The 22142-nt window shown below is 43.4% G+C and overlaps 1 protein-coding gene across 2 annotated transcripts in view; it reads left to right on the top strand.

Annotated features, from left to right (window-relative positions):
* The window catches only part of TRIM29 (tripartite motif containing 29), a 95594-nt gene that overhangs the window by 6760 nt on the left and 66692 nt on the right, over positions 1-22142 (top strand). For both annotated transcript variants that reach the window (XM_068240990.1, XM_068240991.1), the window contains exon 2: positions 9541-9636. In XM_068240990.1, coding sequence (XP_068097091.1) covers positions 9541-9636 — 96 coding nt within the window. The remainder of the gene's footprint in view (positions 1-9540; positions 9637-22142) is intronic.

Here is a 22142-nt window from a genome sequence, read left to right as displayed (position 1 = left end):
AGAAGAGATGGGCACAGCGACACAGGACAGGTAATGTATAAATGCACACTTACAGCACATTTACACGGCGGATGTGGCGGGTTCGGCCAATTCCCAGGAGATCTCATGCTTAATTTGAGTTAAAATCAGCAGATACAGATAGCCTACCAGATTCGATTAGAGAGAGATTTGTCTCTTGGTCGAATCTGCCCATCATCTCTCGATGTATGCCTTAAGTGTGGTCAGACTTTAGTCAGAACACCTGATCTACATACTTATTTAGGGTCAGTGGTTTGAAGTATTAAAGAGACTCTGTAACATTAAAAAACGCCCCTGGGGGGTACTCACCTCAGGTGGGGGAAGCCTCGGGATCCTAATAAGGCTTCCCACGCCGTCCTCTGTCCCACGGGGTCTCGCTGCAGCCCTCCGAACAGCCGGCGACAGAGCCGACTGTGACTTCAATATTTACCTTTGCAGGCTCCAGCAGGGGCGCTGTGGCTGCTGTCAGCTCCGAAGTAGACGGAAATACCCGATCTCAGTCGGGTCCGCTCTACTGCGCAGGCGCAAGTCTCCGGCGCCTGCGCAGTAGAGCGGACCCGACGGCGATCGGGTATTTCCGCCTACTTCGGAGCCGACAGCCGTCAGATTGCCTGTGCTGGAGCCGGGAAGGTAAATAATGACGTCACCGCTGTACGGAGGGCTGCAGCGAGACCCCCGAGGGACGGAGGACGGCGTGGGAAGCCTCATTAGGATCCTGAGGCTTCCCCCACCCGAGGTGAGTAACCCCCAGGGGACGTTTTTACGTTACAGTTCCTCTTTAAAGGTACAGGATCATGAGCATAGCTCAGCAATTAGTACAGTTTAAATGGAAATGGATATGATTGCCTCCATATCTCTCATACTCCCGACTCATCTAAACTTTTACCATGTTCTCTCTCTAACTGATTGCTGGTGATGCAGGTCTGGCTTACAGGAAGGACATTAAAGCCAATGGGTACCGCTATAAAAAAAAAGTCAGATACTCACCTAAGGAGAGGGACGGCTCGGTCCTAATGAGCCTTCCCTCTCCTCACCCGGTGCCCTCAGTGCTGCGCTGGCTCCCCCGTTCGCGTCTGCCACCTCAGGGACTTTGGAGGTCTTCGGGAGCACTTGGGCTTCCGAAGACGGGCCGCTCCATACTACGTACGCGCGAGCGCGTCATAGAGGGCGCTCGCGCATGCGTAGTATGGAGCGGCCCCGTCCTCGGGAGGCTTCCGAAAGCTCCCTTCGGCATGCGGAAGTGGCAGTATTTGACCGAACTGGTCGAATACTGCCACGGGGGATCCTGTGTGGGACCGGGCACCGGGAGAGGAGAGGGAAGGCTCATTAGGACCGAGCCTTCCCTCTCCTTAGGTGAGTATCTGACTTTTTCTTTTTTGAAACGGTAAACATTCACTTTAAATCTCAGAAACCTTTGTGGTTACACGTCACTTGATGTTAATTTCCATCTCCTGTGATGTGTTACAGGTAGAGATGAGCAATCAAATCCTGTGGAATTCTGAATTTCTACTTTTGCTTCCCAATTCAGAATTGAAATAAAAACATTAACTACCTAAAAAGTATTTTAATATTCTTAATTGACCATAAATGCTTTCCTTTAATCAATGACCCCATGCCAGTATTCTTGGAAATGATCCCATGCCAATATCCTCTGGAACTTGATTGAAGATCCCTGACGCATATATGCGCACATGTCGCCTCCTTGATGCTGGCACTTGTTATACTAAACTAGCAAGCTCTGCCACAGCATCTTTAAAAGTCCCGTCGGGTCCCCTACTGGTCCACTTATTGTACCAATGAGAATCCTAAGGAAACTTCGGCATTCTCATTGGTACAATAAGTAAACCAGTAGAAGGTCCCAGCTGGACATTTAAAGGGGAACTGAAGTAAGAGGTATACGGAGGCTGCCATATTTATTTCCTTTTGAACAATACCAGTTGCCTGGCAGCCCTGCTGGTCTATTTGTCTGCAGTAGTATCTGAATAACACCAGAAACAGGCATGCAGCTAGTCTTGTCATATCTGACTTTAAAGTCTGAAACACCTGATCTGCTGTATGCTTGTTCAGGGGCTATGGCTAATACTATTAGAGGCAGAGGATCAGCAGGGCTGCCAGGCAACTGGTATTGCTTAAAAGGAAATAAACATGGCAGCCTCCATATACCTTTCTCTTCAGTTCCCCTTTAAAGATGCTGTGCCAGAGCTTGCTAGTCTAGCATAACAAGTGCTGGTGGCAGGGAGCGATGTGTATGTGGATGTGCATCGGTAATCTTCAATCAAGGTCCAGGAGATATTGGTGTGGGATCATATGCAAGAATTGTATTATTATTTAGTATTTATATAGTGCTGACTTCTTCTGCAGTGCTTTACAGAGCATATAGTCTTGTCACTAAGGGCTTGTTTCCACTGTTGCGACGCGATTTCGCCGGCATTCCGACGCTTGTAAAAACGCATGCGGATGCGTTTCCGCATGCGTTTTTACCCGCGATTTCGCGTGCGATTTCGCATGGCAGGGTGCCATGCGAAATTAACCATGACACTGCCAGGGCAAAATAAAATTGAAAAAGGTGCGAAATTGCACGCGAAATCGCAGGTAAAAACGCATGTAACAAACGCATGCGTTTTTACTATTAAATACATTAGCGGCGATTCGCATGCATTCCACTCGCAGGCGAATTCGTTGGCTCTTTTGTGCGTTTTTTTACCGCTGAAAAAAACGCACCTCAACAACGCTACAGTGGAAACAGGCCCATCCACTTGCATTACATGTGCGAATCTGCATGCGTTGGACGCATGCAGATTCGCGATAGTGGAAACGAGCCCTTACTGTTCTTCCGAAAGGCTCAAAATCGAATCCCTACCATAATCATATGTTCATCATAGTTTAGGGCCAATTTTAGTGGAAGCCAATTAACTTACTTGCATGTTTTTGGGATGTGGGAGGAAACCGGAGTGCCGGGAGGAAACCCACTCAGACATGTGGAGAGTATACAACCTCATGTGCAGATAATGCCCTGGCTGGGATTTTCACTGAGGATATATGGGGCCTTTGCAGTTAACCACTAAAGTCGGCAGTATTAACTTAAATATAAATGGTAGAATTCCACCGAATTACTAGATGGAGATCAGGATTTGGTCAGATTCAGAATTCGGCAATTTCTACCATCACTAATTACAGTTTTCTTTACTAACATAGCGCTATAGGTTGCATGCTAGTCAATAAGACAGAGCACTGCAATTGTACCTGAATATGACAAGTTTTTGGGCTGAAATAAGTCTGCAGCAGACCTCCAAAATGTGCCTGACAACCACGACTATGTATGCCATTAAGGCATTCACTACTAGTAGATAACAGTGATTTTAAGTCAGATTCAGGGCCCTTTTCCACTAGCGGCGTTTGCGATGCTGAATCGCAAAATCGCAAACCGCTAGTGATTTTGAAATCGCTAAGGTTTGCTTTTTAACATAGGAATCGCGGTAGGTAATTTCCACTACCGCGATTCGTTTTTGTCTCAAACGCGATCGCACCGCGGAGCGATCTTTGCCGCGATTTTTCTATGCAGTGCATTGCATAGCAAAATCGTGAATGCAATCGCCGGGAAGTTTCCTGCACTTGTGATTCAGCAATCGCTAGCGTTTAGCGCGAACGCTAGCGATTGCTAGTGGAAAAGGGCCCTTAAAACAGAATATAACCCTGCATTTCAACTTTGCTCTAAAATATTATTTACAGCATATTATATGCAAAAAGCATTTTTTTTTTACTAGACCAGCATTGGAAGGGTTAAACACAGAGGATTAAAGTTCCGTGGAGAGATATGCAGAAGTTCAGATAGATACATTCTATTTAGTTGAATGTATCTATTGATAAATGTTACACACTCTTTGGCTGTCCTCCAAGCTCCTTCTTAGTGAGAGAGATGAGTCACATTCAACACTTAGATACATTTATGTAAACAAACAAACATTTATGTAAACAAAATGTATCTATTTCAGCTTCGGATGCGTCTGCAGAAATCTCCAGGAACTTTAAAGCCCTGTGTAACCCTTCCAATGCTGTTCTAGTAAAAAAAAAATGCTGGTTGCATATAATATACTGTAAATAATGTTTTAGAGCAAAGTTGAAATGCAGGGTTATATTCCGCTTTAAGAGGCATGCTGAAAATTGTCCTTTATTGGCTTTGCTGTGTGGTTGAACAGCATAGATCTGCACCACCCCATTTGCCAAGTTGGGACACAATCATTTTGGATGTGAACTGCCTCTTTTACTAAAGCAAGTTTTAGGTTGTACTATGTGTGAAGGTTCTGCATCTATTTGTTTATTTCTTGCATCCATTACAATGATCAATTGCTCCTGCAGCAATTCCTATCACATAAGTAAATACATGTATAATGCAACAATAGGAGTCAGATTCCCATTTCATTTCTGCAACAAATAGCAGAGCATTGCACTAATGGTTAAAACTACGACTGCTGAAGCTCCTTAGTAGATGGAGGTCAATGAGATGCAAATAATTCCAAGTTTGTAATTCATGCACCTTGAAAATGGACCAATGAAATGCTATCTTGGTGAGATCAGTTTCAATCTACATAGATTTGCATGCAAAATTTGTGTACTATCCTATTAATGCATTTTATTTACAGACCTACTCCTGATATACAGGACTTATCACTGTTGGTGATCACCGATACAGTAGTGACCCAAACCAATATATTCATTTTTTGGTTGGATTATCCATTCATTTGGGTGTAGTTGCATTGAATATTTTCTGAAGTACTGGGAATAGATGCCTTATTATTTTCAGTTCCTTTTTCCTTTTAGGGCAGTGTGTGATATAGAAATTCCGTGCAATACTTTCCAATGTACTTTGCATACCAAATAAACATTTATGGTATGTTAAAAGGCTTCCGAAGCATAGCTAATGTCATTGATGTTGCCATAGCAAAAACAGGTCCGGTCACATTCATGTAATTGCTATATGCATCAAGGTGTTACCTTTGTCTAAATTACTGGCTGTCCGTGGACTCTCTTTTCAGTGACTGAAAGAGGTGCTCATTGCCAGCTTTGTAAAATAGTTTATAGATCTGATTGCTATTGAGTTGGTGTAACTTATCTTGTTATAAACACTGCTATCCCAATGGACACCAGTACAGGGCAAGGCATATGCAATACAAATATACAGGGTGGAGCACAAAGCACCATCCCAGCTGCCTTAATAGATTTTATTCTGAAATACATTAAAAATCTTTGCGCAGTGTGTGGAAGGATTTTATCAGATATATCCCTCTCTAATCAGATTATAATCTGAGAAAGAACTTTCTTTTGGCCACATTGTCTAGTGTATGGCAAACTTAAAGGGAACCTTAACTGAACGGGGGGAAAAGAGTTTCAATTACCTGGGGCTATTACCAGCCCCCTGCCGCAGTCCTGTGCCCTTGGAGCCGCTCTGGAATCCTCCGGTCCCCCGCTGTCACTTAGTTTCGTTTTTGATGACTCACCAGTCGGCTGGACGCCATGCGTATTATTAGACGCATTCCCTACTGCAATTAGCGCTGTGCAGACCGCAACGCTTACAAAAATACGCATTGCCACATATCTACGCGTGCAGAATGCGGCAATGGCAGGCAGCGCTAATTGCAGTAGGGAATGCGTCCAATAATACGCATGGCGGCTGGCCGACTGGTGAGTCGTCAAAAACAAAACTAAGTGACAGCGGGGGACCGGAGGATTCCAGAGCGGCTCCAAGGGCACAGGACTGCGGCAGGGGGCTGGTAATAGCCCCAGGTAATTGAAACTCTTTACCTCCCGTTCAGTTAAGGTTCCCTTTAAGAGGTGCATAGCAACCGGTTGGCATCTGCCTGCATACTCATGCTCCTGGCAGAAAGCCAGGCTGTTTTTTTCATGCAATAAAGTGTACCCGAACCAAAGCTCAAGTACAAAATTTGACACTTACCTAAAGAGAGGGAAGCCTCAGGATCCTATTGAGGTTTCCCTCGCTGGTCAGCTGTCCCCCATTCTGTTTACAATCACTTTTGTTATTTTAACCACTTGCCCTCCCCCGGGACTACGTCCCTGCAAAATCCCTCTACATCTCGCAGGGGTGTAGGTACTACGTCCCTTACCGCTGTGCACTCCCGCGCGCTCCCGCACTTGCTCCCACGCTCGTTCTCGCCGCCAATAGTTAGAGGGGACATCATTCATTGATCTAAGTCCCCCTGTGAATGATCGCCGGCATCAATGACATGCTGCGTAATTCACAAAAGCCAATACTTACATGCATTACTTCCTAATAATAATAATTAATATTATGTAATAATAATGTTTTTTAAAGGGAAAAACTCTTGGAGGTGACGTTGTTAAAATGGTTTTAGACGTCTCTATAAATGTCTTTAAAGAAACGCTGAAGCAAAAAAAATAAATTATCATATAATGAATTGTATGTGTAGTACGGATAAGGAATAGAACATTAGCAGCAAAGAAAAAAGTCGCATATTTTATTTCAGTTATATATATATATATTTTTATAAAATTGTATTAGACTGTCACAGTTGCAGTTTTAAAACCACTCTCTGTCTTTTACGCTATAAAACAAAGCAGAAATAATGACCCTTTGAATTTTACTGCAGTAAAACCTTATCTCAAGCTGTCTCTCACGGTTTCTTGGCTGTTTAAGTGCTTCAGAAAACAGGACTGTACCAAGTTGGGTAGAATAGCTCAGAGAAGATCTTTTGCATACATAACAACTGAAGATTTTTTATCTCTTCCTGTACTGGAAAACAATATGAGATTATTTTCTTTGCTACTAATGTTCTATTTCTTATTTGTATTACACTTACAATTCATTATCTCATAAGTTTATTTTTGCTTCAGTGTCACTTGAAGATCCATAGCAGAGCATATGGAAGGAGAATCCTTTGCACTCTCTATCGAGCTTACTGTTATATTACTCACTGATCAGCTGAAGCTAGCAGTGTCTTGTTACCACATTTTCCATGCCACAGCACGGCACAGCAAACAGAAGCGCTTGGTCATACTGAATGCTTCTGTTTACACTATAGACAGGTGAGGAGCTCCCCTGGGATGGGCATATTGTGTTTGTACTCTGACCACTCTGCAATGTTTGCATTTAGCTTTAGTGAGTAGAATTGCTTTATTGCACAAGGCAGTTGTGTGCCAGTTTGTGTTACCGGAAGAGGATGGAGGAAGCCAAGCATGTGCAGTATGGAATTTCACTGAATCAGCACTTGGGCTTCATTACTAGTGTCAGTTTGTCCAAAACCAGTACTTGCAATAAAAAGCACCAGTCCTCAGCAACTGGATGTTCTCTGTGGTGCTCGTCATGAACAATGAGAAAAGCCAGATCTTTGCCCTGAAGCATGGGCTTTCCTGCCTCCCCAGGGGCATTTCTGTTGTTTGACGTGACTTGTATGATGTGATAGGATGAGAATTTCCTGCTCTCTAAATCAGTCTTGTCAAAGAACCTGATCCTCTGAGTTTTCTTCCAAACATGTTCAGACTCTGCTTAGTATGTCACGTAGCAGGATTACTGACCAACAGTTTTTTAACAGAATCAACAGCCAGAAAATCCATTCATATAGCACTTCTTTCACTTAACTATGTATACTTTATTTTTGTTTGCAACAAAGCAATCTAATGCCAAGTTACATGACTATTTAGAGGAAAGTGACAATCCGATAACAGATCTCCATTTCTTTGTTCACCATCAAATTGGTATTGCTCCTTAAAGGATACCCAAACTGAAATGTGACATAATGAGATAGGCATGTGTATGTACAGTGCCTAGCACACAAATAACTATGCTGTGTTCCTTTTTTTCTTTCTCTGCCTGAAAGAGTTAAATATAAGGTATGCAAGTGGCTGACTCAGTCCTGACTCAGACAGGAAGTGACTACAGTGTGACCCTCACTGATAAGAAATTCCAACTATAAAACACTTTCCTAGCAGAAAATGGCTTCTGAGAGCAAGAAAGAGGTAAAAAATGGGAGTTTCTTATCAGTAAGGGTCACACTGTAGTCACTTCCTGTCTGAGTCAGGACTGAGTCAGCCACTTACATACCTGATATTTTTACTCTTTCAGACAGAGAAAGAAAAAAAGGAACACAGCATAGTTATTTGTGTGCTAGGCACTCTACATACACATGTCTATCTCATTATGCCACATTTCAGTTCGGGTATCCTTTAATAGTAATAACTTTTTAAATGTGAAAGTGGTCAGAAGATTGTGGGTCATGCATGTCCTGAGAAAGTACTTTAAATACTAAATATAAACAACAGCTGAAGGCATTAAGTCACAAAAAGTATCAAAAATCCTTAATAGTGAACCCAAGGCAAACTTCTTCCCCCCCAAAATACGGTATATAGATAATTAACTAGTTTGAGGGAAGCATTTGGATCCTTCAGAAGCTTTCAGCGTCCTCTTAGCCCCCATCTTGAGGATCGTGTCCACATTCCTCTTCATGCACGAGCACAGCTGTGCTGCACCCGCACAGGCACGGCCACAGCTGCACAGTAGCACGGAGTCACTTGTGCAATAAGCGGCTCCAGCTTACTAAACAGGCATGGCAGTGCACTCACAGAACAGACAAACTCCTGCATTAAGAGGAGTGAGATTGTGGTAACCAATCCGACAAGATCTAGTCAGATTTCTTTCAGGGCAACGGTAAGAGCCAGGAGGACGTGGGAAACCTCTGAAGGATCCAGAGTGCCTGGAGGAAACCCAAATAGACACGGGGAGAACATATAGACTCCTTGCAGATGTTGCCCTAGCTGAGATTCGAACTGTGGTCCCAGAGCTGCTAGACTACAATGCAATCCACTAAGCCAGCGTGCTGCAATTACCCTCCAGTGTTCATCTACAGCTCCATTCAGTTGGATGGATTGGATTCTCACATCACAAATGGTGAAAAGCAGTAAATTGCCAGTGTGGCTGGTGCGGCTTGAAATGGTGTGGAAAAATACGAGTTGCCGGGCAGATGATCAGGGGCACGTTGCTTGCAGGCTGTAAAATTAACACCTAATGTAGCTGAACTTATCTAAGGTTCAGCTATGGTGTAGTAGAACTCCAGCAACAGGTGCAGCCGGCAGCTGGGTGTGTGATTGGTGGCAGAGGTTGGTAAACCATAAATGGGAGTTAGGCTATCCTATGTTGGCTGTGGCATATGCATAGCCGATGACTGTTATTGACTGTGACGCTCAGCTATAGGCATAGGCGGTGGTGGTCATGGTGGTTTGCCAGATATTAAAAATGAATAATACCTTGAATAAAAATAATACTCATAACCAATAATTGGTTATGGGTATTCCAAATGGTGATCTGATCCACACAATAGGTATTAAAAAAACATGAGCCTGAATGAAGTATTTAAGTAAACATCAAATAAATGTTATAGAACAAATGTAAGGATGTACTATTCACTGATGTGTACAAAACTGTACAGACAAGTATTTATAATTTAAGCGTATGCTTTGTTATAATTAACATTTCCTTTGTTTCATCTTTTAAAGACAGAACTATCTGAGATCCAAGAACAGCTTCATCTCCAGCTTCTCGATGTGGACGATGAGGTGGAAAGATGGCAGAAGGAGAAAGACCGCATCAGGGTAAGGAAATGGCAAAATCTGAAACGTTTTAGCTTTGCTCTGTGTAAACATGTAGGCCTGGAATGGAGGAGTGTGTTACAAGTCTTAAGGCTCATACACACATCAGACCATAGTCTTTGGAAAATGAAAGATCACAGGCCAATTTTACCCCCTTCCATGTAGTATGAGAGCCATACCTACACAGTATATTCTATGGAGCTGAACTCCCCATCAGACAAAAATCTTTGCAAGATGTTGCTCACAAAGATGATGTAGACATTCAAAAGATCAGTATCTGCAAAAGATCTGTTCCTGCAAAAAATCCATTCCTGCAAAATGCAGTCATAGTCTATGATATTTGCAGATCATCATACACACCTTGTTTAACAGACATTCATCTGCAGATCAGATCCACCAGGATGGATTTTCAGATCTGCAGATGATTGTCTGATCTGCAGATGAATGTCAGTTAAACAAGGTGTGTCTGATGATCTGCAGATCTCATAGACTATGAATGCAATTTGCAGGAACGGATCTTTGGCATAAACAGATCTTTTGCAGATACTGATCTTTTGTGTCTGTACAGCATCTGTGTGTGCAGCTTCTTGCAAAGATTTTTTTCTGATGGGGAGTTCAGCTCCATAGAAAAGACTGGGAAGGTATGGCTCTCATACTACATGAATGGTGGTAAGATTGGTCTGTGATCTTTCATTTTCCAAAGACTATAGTCTGATGTGTGTATGAGCCTTTAGGCTGGCTTTCCACTAGGACGCTCGATCGCACACAAAATCATGCTGCAATGAGGTGGCGCAATTTACATTTTCCGCATGCTGCGATTGTGCCATGAAGCGTTAGGAACAGATTGCAATTGCACCAAAAATCGTGCAGCCCGACAATTGCAATTTGGGCAAAATCTAAATGTGCTGATGGAAAAGGAGCACCGTGATTTACATGTATAGTGCAGTTGCAATTTGAAATGTTTTGGGTAGTGGATTGCAGCAAGCGTTAAAGGGCCCTTACCAGCTTTCTATCATGCTGCAGGTATATCCCAGAAAGGTATTCTTTTGCCAGCTGACCTCGATGTCAGCACAGTCACTAAACTGCAGTGTTATAAAAAGGACGACGTAAGCTCAATACTGATTAGCTTGTATCGCATCTGGTGAATTGAGTCATTTCTTATATCTCTGTGGGACTCTGGCAGTGAGATCGCTGTGCATAACCTTTCACCTCTGTTCAGTTCATCTAGTCATGTTAAATGCCGTATTTCAATGTACTATTTTTTTTATCAATCATGTTAAATACAGTGAATTTGTCCACAAGAAGCCTCATGGTCCATCATAAACTGTCATTCAGCTCACCCTGCACCGGACTGACTAGTGGAGTACACATGTGCACGCCCTCCATGATGCCTAACCAACCAACCCCCCATGATTCCAACCCTAGCCAACTCCTGTGCCGATGCCCAACCTTACCCTACCCACCTCACAATGCCTAACCCTAACCATCTAGCCCACCAATGCCTAAACCTAACTCTCCCTCTCTCACGATGCCTAAACCTTGCTGCCTCTCCACCGCAAATCCACTGATTACCACACCACCTTCACTGCTGTATATGAAAAATATCAGGTGCCACTTTGCACCTGCTACTTGTAGCCACTGTCACGAGCCCCTAGTGGCTGTACTGCTCAATGCCTCCCAATCTATTTCCACACACAGACAATCCAATATAATGGATGCTATCGATGTACTGAAACTGCTGGTATTGGGCAAACAGACAGGCCAGGAGGGAACATGCAAGCAAAACAAACACTTTACTACACAATATTTTAGGTACCAGGCTGCCACCATCCATTTTATCTGGGAAAAGGGAAACCCGTTCTGATTATTCTAAACCAGTGAATTAAAATATAAAAACACTCTGGTCTGACTAAAAACAATACAATACTTCAGGTAGCGAATCTTCCGAAAGGCTAGGATTATTTCTGTGGTGCTTCAAGTCTTTTATTGTAAATGCATTATAAATAACATATTCAGAAAATTATTAAAAGTAACTATTATAGAGACGGTAGCCACAGGTAAAAAATAGAAAGCTGAAAAACCAAAGAAAATGAATACTTAAAGTTTTGGGAGAGGTATGTCCTTTGCATGGAAATCCAAGAAATTCAAAGTTCCTTTGTGTCAGAATTCAGGGAAGCTAGCTGTGGGTTCTCTTGCCAGCTTCAATTCATACGTGGTGTTCAAAGAAGAACTTTTTGCTGAAATTGCTGTGTTTTTTTATACAGACCTGTTCTGAGGGGGGAACTCAGACTACAGCCCCTGCCCTTGAGATGAATCGGCCCTTTATATTTGTGGGAACTTAAATTCCATATATATGACACTTCTATATCTTAGAACATGTTCATTGGACATAAATAATAATAGCAAATTCACAATCCCAAAGAATATAGATAACATTTATACCAGGCATGAATAGGGTAGGACATTCCATTCCTGAGAAGTTTAATAACCAGGTGGCTGATTATGTCAGCTTCATAAATTAAATATGAGGATACTCGGCTGGACCTTAGCAAACAAATTATATAATTTCCATATAGATCATAACTACGGTATCTCTTAAAATAACAAAAATCATACACTACAGTTATTTTAAATCTGACCATAGTGGTTTCACCAAGTCTGTGGTTCTGCTGTGCCCAGGCTTTCTCTGCCAGCAACAGGACTAAATTGTCACTTTTCATGCTAGATTTCATGCCTAGCTGCTTGTGGCCTGCTGAAGGAAGATTCCAATTGATTACATTCTAATCCCAGAATAGAAGCTGTATCCAGCTGGAATAGACCAGACACCAGGCTTTGCCCTCTGCTTTTCCTAGACATGCAATCTGGATTGTGGATTGTACGGTGAATCACAATCAGAAAACCGATTGATTGCATTTCTTCACGGTTCGTCCGTGACAGCCACAGTTTCTTATTTTATCAGGTGCCACTGTGCCCAAATTTCCCTCACTTGCTGATATTAAAATAGGTGCTGGTGGGGCTCCCACATTTCTGCGGTGCCTCAGAAGTCCGAATCTACTGTCACCGAATAATAGTCCTTATTGCATGTTACAGTTACACAGGATGTAAACACATTTTCAATCCATTTACACTGGAACAAATGTGTGCATCAGTACGTTTTTTACTATAATTTTAAATGCTATGGTTTTTCACCATAGCGTCCCTTTTAAATGAGCTGCTGCAAGTAACTATGTCCAAGAAGTGTTCATGTGATCAATGTAGAAATATGCAGTATCACCATCATTCTCACTAAAACAATCACTTCATTGTAGCCGGCCAGAAGCAATTATGCACCAAGCAATTAAGATGTGCTCTTCCTCCGAAATAAATACATCTGCAGATAATGTTGTCCTGTATGTTTTAAAAACTAGCTGGTCTCTAAATATGCAGTACTTACTGTGGTTTTGTCTTTCATAGGAGCTTTTTATGTTTTTATCACTCAGTTGGTTCATTCATTGGTTGACCTACTTCAAGGTCATCAGATGTTAATGGCAGTTATGTTGTAATGCAGTTTGCTGCCACCACTGTCATCTGTTGCATAGTGAAAGAACAATAAAGCTCATCAAGCGACAAGAGAGCCGATGCTGGTAATTTTTTTGCATTTCAGATTGAAGTGTTCCTCATAAACGCTTTAATACCTGGAACTATATTCAACACTACAATAGAAGGGTTACTCATTATTCTAAAGAAACTGGGCTCCGACTACGCGTACATGAATTTCAGGTGCTTCGGATAATCGTATTTTACCTCGAGTCTGAAGCTGTCTGCAACTAACAAACAACGATTCAGTACACTGGGCAGGCAAAGGAGAAAGCCAATAGGAAGAGCCACGCCTTTCTTGAAGTATTGAGACCGTGATACTTCACTAGGTACCACTACTATGTCACCTTACATGTTAATTGACATAGTAGCGGCTGCTACTGAAGTATCATGGTCGCGATACTTCAAAGGGCCACCGACATTTAAAGTTATGCGCGTCGCTATGTAAGGAAGGCAATTTCCTAAGGAAGGCACACTCTTTACATAGCAGTGAGCGTTGCTATGTAAGGCTTGCATAGCGGCCGCTTCTTCACATTAAGCTGGGCTGCTTTAGCAGAGCAGCTTAATGAATCGAGCCCTATTACTGCATGTTTAAAAATCTTGGGGAATTTGGAAAAAAATTCTAAAATACTGAACACGTGCATTACCATAGTGGTGGCTGCACTACAGAAGTACCTCGGATGCACTAAGAGCGTATCGCGTGGTAGTTATGTGCGTACTCTACAGGAATGCTACCAAACGTGTTGTTATATTACCACATGCTGTGTATGCGCGGTAATATTAATGCAGTTTGATGGATCAAGGTCTTAGTGATTTACTGATTGCCTAGACTGTTTTTTTTTATAAATGTCTATGTTTAGGATGATGGTCAGGAATGTGCTGTGGGTCTTAGGTAGGAAAGCTGGACACTCCTAACTTTTGAGTTACAATGAAGGCAGTATGGATGGGTTCACACTATGCTTGAGCAGGACCACATTCGTATCGTATTTATGTGCTGTGCTGCTCCAGCAATGCACTGTGGACTGTTGCAGACAGGTTGCACCAACACTCTGGAGCAGATATGGGCCATTCATCGGATGAATGCCAACAGGGCCGGCGCTGCCATACAGGCAAAGGGGGCAATTGCACCAGGGGCCCCTGCTTGAACGCACCCTGCCAAGTGGTCTCCCCCCACCTCTCTTAAGGGCTTCTGCACATTAGCTGAATGAATTTCTAACCTGTCCCGGCCGGTGGGAGCTGCACCATCCATGCAGTCTTCAGCCACGCTGATTGTCTGTTCCCTGACCAGCATGTGTTTACAAATGAAACACACCAGATAGAGATGAGGCAGACAAGGGCCTCAATTCACTAAGATCATGCTGGAGATAATAAGGCAAGAGAAAACTTACCTCCACACAGTGAGAGAGTTATCTTATCTCTTCATTCCTTAAGTTACCTCCTCTGTAGTTAATTTACCTCCTCTGTAGTTATTTTCACATGCAGTTAATTAACAACCTGTCTTTAACTCTGGAGTTATTTTAAGGATTGAAGAGTTAACTTTAGGTTTGCCTGAGGTAAAATGTTTCCTGAATACTACATGCCTCATCACCATGGTGATAACTATAGAAACATTATTAAAGACAGGAGATAAGCTTAGTGAATTGAGGCCATTGTGGTTGAAGAGTGCACAGATGGTGCAGCTGCCCCCGCAGGGACAGGTGAGTGATTAATGTAGGTACATGTGCAGGGGCCCCCGGGGAGCAGAAGCTTAAGTTTGCCCCAGGGCCCTGGGGCCTCTTTAACCTCCTTAGCGGTATGCCCGACACTGTGTTGGGCATACCGCTGTGTGGCCCCAGGAGTCCCCCATAAATAAATTATTGCTCCTAATGGCTGTAAATCCTCTAGCTAGCACTAAGCTAGCTAGTGCAAGTGTCGGGAACCCCCCGATCGCCGCCGATCCCCCGCGATCCCGCTGTTTATACGTTACCCCCCTGGATCCAGCGATCGCGCAGCCTCCCGCCACAGCTCCGGTCTCTCTATGAGGAGATCGGGTTTGCGCATGACGTCATGACATTGGCGATGTCATGACATCATCTGCGATCCTCCCCATAATGAAGACCGGAGCTGTCCGGGAGGCTGCGCCGATCGCTGGATCCAGGCTGGGTAATGTATATATCTTGGGAGCGGCGGCGATCGGGGGGTGCCGGAGACTTCTAGCTAGCCTAGTGCTAGCTAGATGATTTTCAGTCATTATGGAGAATTATTTCAAAATCAGGCACAAAGTAACAAAACCTCCTGAGAGGTGTAACGCTCAGGAGGTTAACCGGTCCTGAATGCCAACACAGTCTCTTGTCTGTAAATGTTTTGCAGACTGCAACAGACAACAGCACAACGGACATGCAACAAATTTATGTGCACAGGTCCATAGGAAAGCGTGAGCAAGCGTGAGCACTGCATGTCAGTTTTTCTGCTGAGGTCTTCTGTGGTAAAATGCAGTTCTATAGAGCCGTATATCAGTTACCACTGATAGAAGTAGTAGATTAGAATTCAAGGTTCAAGATCCAGATGAGGTAGTAAGAAAAGGTTAATCCAGGAGAGCAAGAGAGAAGAAGAAAACAGGTCAGACAAAACACCTGGCATCCTGTCATAAATTAAGTAACAAGCAAACAAAACTAAAACTCCTCTGACTGTAGAAGAAAAAAATAGTTAAACTGTAATTAATCCCAAAAATGAACAAGGAAAATCATATTGATTAGTGAAGATTACTTTTCAGGGCCGTAACTAAAATCCCTGGGGCCCACTGGTGAAAATATCAACACCAGGGCCTTCATCAGAAATTTTGGGGCCCCTCACACATCATCAGGCCTGCCCCCCTCCTCCCTGGACCCACCCACTAGTTGCTGTGCCCGCCCACTAGCCACCCCACCCCCGTGTCCGTGCGCGAAGTGCGCTGCGGCGAAAATACCAGGCTATACCCCAGTATAGGTAGCCTGGTATGAGTGGTGTACCAGAATAGGTTAGCCAGGTACAGATGCCCCCAGTATAGGTAGCAAGCTATAGGTGCCTCAGTATAAGTAGCCAAGTATAGGTGGTGCCCTAGTATAGGTAGCCAGGTACAGGTGGTGCCCTCAGTATAGGTAGCCAAGTATAGGTGGTGCCCCAGTATAGGTAGCCAGGTATAGGTGGTGCCCCAGAAGAGGTAGCTAGTTATACACACACACACACACACACACACAGACTTTACTGTCATATCACATGACATGCATCGGGAGCCGGATATGTGAAGCATAGAGCTTGCGACTGCCAAGAAGAACAGTTGTGACCCAACACATTGCTGCAGTAGGTAAATGTAATGCTCTTCTGGGCTACAGAAGGGGATAGAGGACAACATTGTCACTGAAGTTGTGTGTATGTGGATACAGTTGGACTGACTTTGAAGAAAGCCTTACTATGGTGTGTGTTCTGTCCTAACCAGGGCCAGTGCTTCAACTGGACAATAGCTCAGGGCCTCAAGCTCTTTAGGGGCCTCACAAGTCAATGACTGTAGAGGTCACTACAGTATGGAAATGTAAGATGACCCACGTTAATTTTTCCCCAAGGCCCCATTCTACCTAAGACCATTCCCTGGTTCTCAATATATGTAGCCTAGGCATGTATGGAAGCTTGGCAGGCAGTTAAACCACACCTGAAGTTTTAACCACTTCGCATCCAGACCTTGTTTTCCCCAATGGAGCAGAGCAATTTTGACGCTTTAGCTATGTGGCTTTTTAATCAGCAATAACTTCATCTGTACTCGTGCCTCTTAAATGATCTATATATCGTTTTTTTCAAGACAAACTAAGCTTTCATTGGGGGGGTATTTGGTACCAAGTAAAATGTTCCTGCATTGCATTTTAATGGGAAAAAGTGGGGAAAAAATGCATTATTCCTCAATTTTGACCAGTTTCTGTATACAAATAAAAAGTGCTATTGACATAAAAACTGTGCCACCAGTTAAAGTTGCCCCAGTATAGATATCCAGATGTGTCCCCAGTATCACCCCCCCCCCCCAGTATAGCCAGATGTGTCCCTAATATCAGCCCCCCAGCATAGCCAGATGTGTCCCCTGTGTTTGCCAGCCCCAGAATAGATTGACAGATGCACCCCCAGGAATAGTGCACCTCTTTGCATACATATGAAATCAGTAGACCTGGGCGCAGGACACAGCCGGTATATGGCTGATCCTGCTTCTGCACAAGTCCGGGTCATGTTAATTACTATTCCCTCTCCAGGCCACCATGGATAGTGGGAGAATTATATAATTCGGCTTTCAGCGATTGCTGGAGGGCGAATTATTGTGTTTTTTAAGCAACTTCGGCTCCGTCTTCTGACGGCGCCGACGTTACTCACTGAGCGTGCTATAGAAGTAATTCCCTTTATAGTCTATGGTGGCGCCAGCTGTGCCCAAATCTTCCTGCGCTGAAAAGGACTGCACCACCCTCTTTATAGCCAGATGTGTCCCCGGGATCAGGGTTACCCCATTATAGACAGATGTACCCCCAAGATTACCGCTGCCCCCCCATTATAGCCAAATGTGCCCCTAGTATTTGGTTATGGCCCCCCCAGGTGCCCAGATGTGCCAAATTATTAAATCACCCCTCCCCTTAGTTAATCAGATATGCCCCAGGGATTATGTACCCCCCTTTTACATATTCTACCCCCGCCCCCCATTATTGATAGCCAGATGTCCGTCCTCCCATCAGGAAGCCCCCTCCTTGCACAAATCATTAAAAAAAATACTCCAGCAAGCAGCTTCACTCACCTTACCTCATCAGCTGCATAAAGCCGGTTACCCGGGTCCCAGATTGATGACATCATCAAGCCGGGACCCGGGTAACCGGCAATACGCGGCTAAATGCAGAGCTGGAAACGGAGGCTCGGGATTCAGGATAGTCGCAGGAGCAAGGTAAGGTGAGTGAGGCTGCTTGCTGGAGGTTTTTTTTTTAATGATTTCTGCACTGAGGGGGACAGATGAAGGATCGCTGCAGTTGACTACTGCAGCGATTGTTCATGGGATGGGGGTGGACTAATTGGCTACAAGGGAACATGTTCCCTTTTACCAATTAGTAATGCAGCCGAATGTGCCGGGGGTGCGCTCTGAAGCGCACCCGATCGTGCACAGCAGGGCTGAAAACTTAGTCAGTATATCTACGCCATGGTGGCTTGGAGGATGCCACAGACGACGTACATATACTGTAGCAGTGGAGAAAGTGGTTTAAAAAAACAAGTCAAGGAAATTCTTTACCTGATTCCACCAATTCCCACAGCCGCTCTCCCCCACGTGACATAGGCATGTGACAGCAGCGCAGTGACGGAAGCGGTCAGGGGAGGTGTGGTCAGGGAGGCCCCACAAGTTACTCTCGCCCTGGCACCCCATTGGAGCTAGAACCAGCCCTGCCCCCAGTGGAAGGAGCTCCAATAGCAGATATTTGGGAGCTGGCAGCGGCCCAATGGAGGGGGCCCAGAGTACACCAAAGGACCTGACACACTACAGAGGGCTGGAAGATGCCCTGGGTAAGTCAACTTTTTAAAGTTCAGGTGTGTTTTAAAGGCCACAACTTTCCAATTAGCAAGTGAAATTAGCAAGTGATAGAACTAACAGATTTAATCACCTGTACAGAGGGGGCATGAGGTGAGCTGTGAACTGAGGAAAAAGTAGATATCAAACAATCAGTATGGTAGAGAATGTGTACAAACATACAAACAGTGGTGTAACTACAAATCATGCCCCCCCCCCCCCCTGCAAACCTTTGATGGGGCCTCCCCAATGTTCGCATTCATTCCCCTGATGACCGTCACATCCTGGGAGTCCATCTTGCCAGGGCCATAAAACAAGTGTTGACATCATAATCTTCACACTCATGACAAGTGTAGCCCTAAAAACACCAGATCTGAACAGACCCCTTTATCAGAAATAGAGACGTAGTAGTTGGGGCCCCCTTACAGCTCTGGGCCCCAATGCTCTAGTTATGCACCTGCATACAAACATAGACATAAACATAAGTTCTTAGCATACGGTTTAGAAGAATCCCAATCTTAGTGTGACAGTGATCCTACCACTATCATGTGTAACTAACTATTACAAGTTATGTTGTGTAGTGGATCGAAGGCGTAGCAACAGCTATAGCAACTGCAATGGGTCCCTGGAGAGGAGGGGGCCCAGATGGAACTTGGTGTGTTCACTGTTAACTTTGCTTTGTTGCTCCACCCTCTAACTTTGTCTCAGTGCTTGTGGACTATACACAGTGTACATTGCATGGGAATGTATAATTCATATTCATAGGTTAGGGACAATTAGCATTGCTCAAGAGTGCATAGATATGATGGACCCATGAAAATTTTGCGATGGGGCCGCATTAAGCCTGGCTACGCCACTGTAGTGGATGTTTACATATTTTAGTTGTCAAAGGTCAGAACACTTCCTATTTCTGGATGCCAGTGAGCAGGACCTGATCTTCTACATCAGCTGTGACATTTGTTCAATATACTTTTTTTTCCAATGTTCTTTTTTGAATACTATGTTCATCGAATGCCTTTTATGGAACACGTTAATACAGACAATTGTTTATTTTTTATTAGCAATTCTTTATGTAATTATAATTAGGCTTATGAACGGATTATGTCTGTCTAGCTTCATAAGCAATTTAAACCCCATTTGTGTAAGGAGGTTAATCCTCATAGAGAAACAAAGTGTGTGGGTGTGGGGGAGGGGAACTTCAAGGGTTACTATGCACACTTCTGAAATCTTTCTTATGGTGCCCATATATGGTACAATTTTTTTTCATACAATTTTACAATTTCTATGTAGTATAAGGGTAAATTAAGTGAATATACTGAAAGGATAATTTAGGCAATTCCCTTATATTGTACCATGTATGGGCACCATTACATTGATAACTGTGCAGTAGCTAGAAAAACAGAATACAATTGGATGACAAGCTTTTAATTACCTCCCAAAAAGGCAATAAACCAATAAGGTACAATTAAGATTCTTTATTAAAGGACAACTGAAGCCAGAGGAATATGGAGGCTGCCATATTTATTTACTTTTAAGGAATACCAGTTGCCTAGCAGCCCTGTTGATCCTTTGCTTTTAATGCTTTTAGCCATAGACCCTGATCAAGCATGCAGCAGATCAAATGTTTCTGACATTGTCAAATCTGACAAGATTAGCTGCATTCTTGTTTCTGGTGTGATTCAGGCATTAATGCAGCCAAATAGATCAGCAGAACAGCCAGGCAACTGGTATTGTTTAAAAGGAAATACATACAGTGGAAACTTGGTTTGAACGCGTTTGAGAAAGGGTTAGAAAACTTTTGCAATCTATTAGCACTTATGTTTTAATAACTTCAGGCCAGTTTAGTAGAATAACTGAAGTTCTCCACAGGTCTCTGGTGTTTTCCACTTCCAATAAGGCTTTGAACATCAGATTCTAATTTACAGTAAACACACAGCTAACTACTTTTTAACTTTCCCCCAAAAAAGTTGATAAAGTTATTAACTTGGATATTGACTTTATAATACTTTCCAATCATGTATCTGCACAGATATTGTTTATGAATACTTCATAAGAAAAATGGCCATGGAATTGATGATTAAATATAAATTTAAAAATGCAGTAGACCAGAGACATTGAAAATGTTCTAGACGGTTTTTTTTTTCCTTAATAAAAAATAAAGATTCTTGTTCTTATCCTGTGGCAAATGAAGGAAATGCTGCAAACCTTGAAGGATAAATTGCACTTTGAAAACATTCTTCACAGGGTGCTTTAGAAGTGAGTAATGTAAATCATTTACACTATTGATTTAGCACCCTTTAGGAGATTTCGCAGGACATCAGCTGGGGAATTGCTTACCGACAGGCACGCTTGTTTAAAAAAGAACCCAAAGAAGCAATAAAAACATTATCAAACAGGGAAACAACTTTTAAATGCGTTTATTTCTACTAGTAATGATCAAGTTTCCTAAACCATTTTAAGAAGCAAATATTTCTCTGATACCAAAAAAGAAAAAAAAATAGATCTTTCTGGCTAGCTATAGACCAATTTCTCTTCTCTGCTGTCAGGTTGCACTGAGGCTTGCAGGAGAGGAATGAGTTATGATGAATAGAGATGAGTGAAGTTGCCAATGGTTAACTTTACAGAAACTGAAATAGTTGAAGTGGCTATGCAATAGGGCCCTTTAGTTTACATTCACAGACCACAAAGTGGCCATACATCTATCGACTTGGCGGCTGATCGACTATTCGATTCGGATGAAAATCGGTGCCTGCAAGAGCATGCCCAATTGACAATGCAAATTCAAACCAATTTTGGGCCGAAATTGGTTGATAGTCGATCGGCTGCACGGCGGAAATGGCAAGCGATATTGGGACAAGCGACAAACGCAACAAAATCCCCCGCACTGTCCCCCTAATGTAAAATGTGGCCCCTGGTGCAGCATACTTTACCTGTCGGTGTTTGCCACTGGCTCCGGGCCTCATCTGCAATCTGCATGCACGCATCCCATGTGCATGCCGGAGTAACATGGGTGTGTGTGTGACAAAGCCAATTCCCAGGAGAGAGGGGAGGTTCGCGCATGCGCAGAAGACCCAGACTGGATGTGGCTGAGCCTATTACTGGGGCTGATCGCAGCTGAACGGGAGACCGCGGGAGGACGCCAAGGGACTCCCATATGTTTATGCTGCTGGAGGAAGCAGCGGGTAAGTATCGATTTTATTCCTTTATTCAGCTTTGGTACACTTTAAATAGGTAACAGCTGATTAGTCTGAGACAGCAATGACACAAGACAATAAGACACTGTCTAGATCGGAGTGTCAAACTCAATCACGTAGGGAGTCAAAATCTAAAACATAGTGTAAGTCGCGCTCGAAATTGCTTATCATAATGTAACATTTATCAAACAGTCTCAAACTAT

This window comes from Hyperolius riggenbachi, chromosome 6 (genome assembly GCF_040937935.1).
Source record: "Hyperolius riggenbachi isolate aHypRig1 chromosome 6, aHypRig1.pri, whole genome shotgun sequence".
In the NCBI taxonomy this organism is placed as follows: domain Eukaryota; kingdom Metazoa; phylum Chordata; class Amphibia; order Anura; family Hyperoliidae; genus Hyperolius; species Hyperolius riggenbachi.
This window is presented reverse-complemented; position numbering and strand designations above follow the sequence as displayed.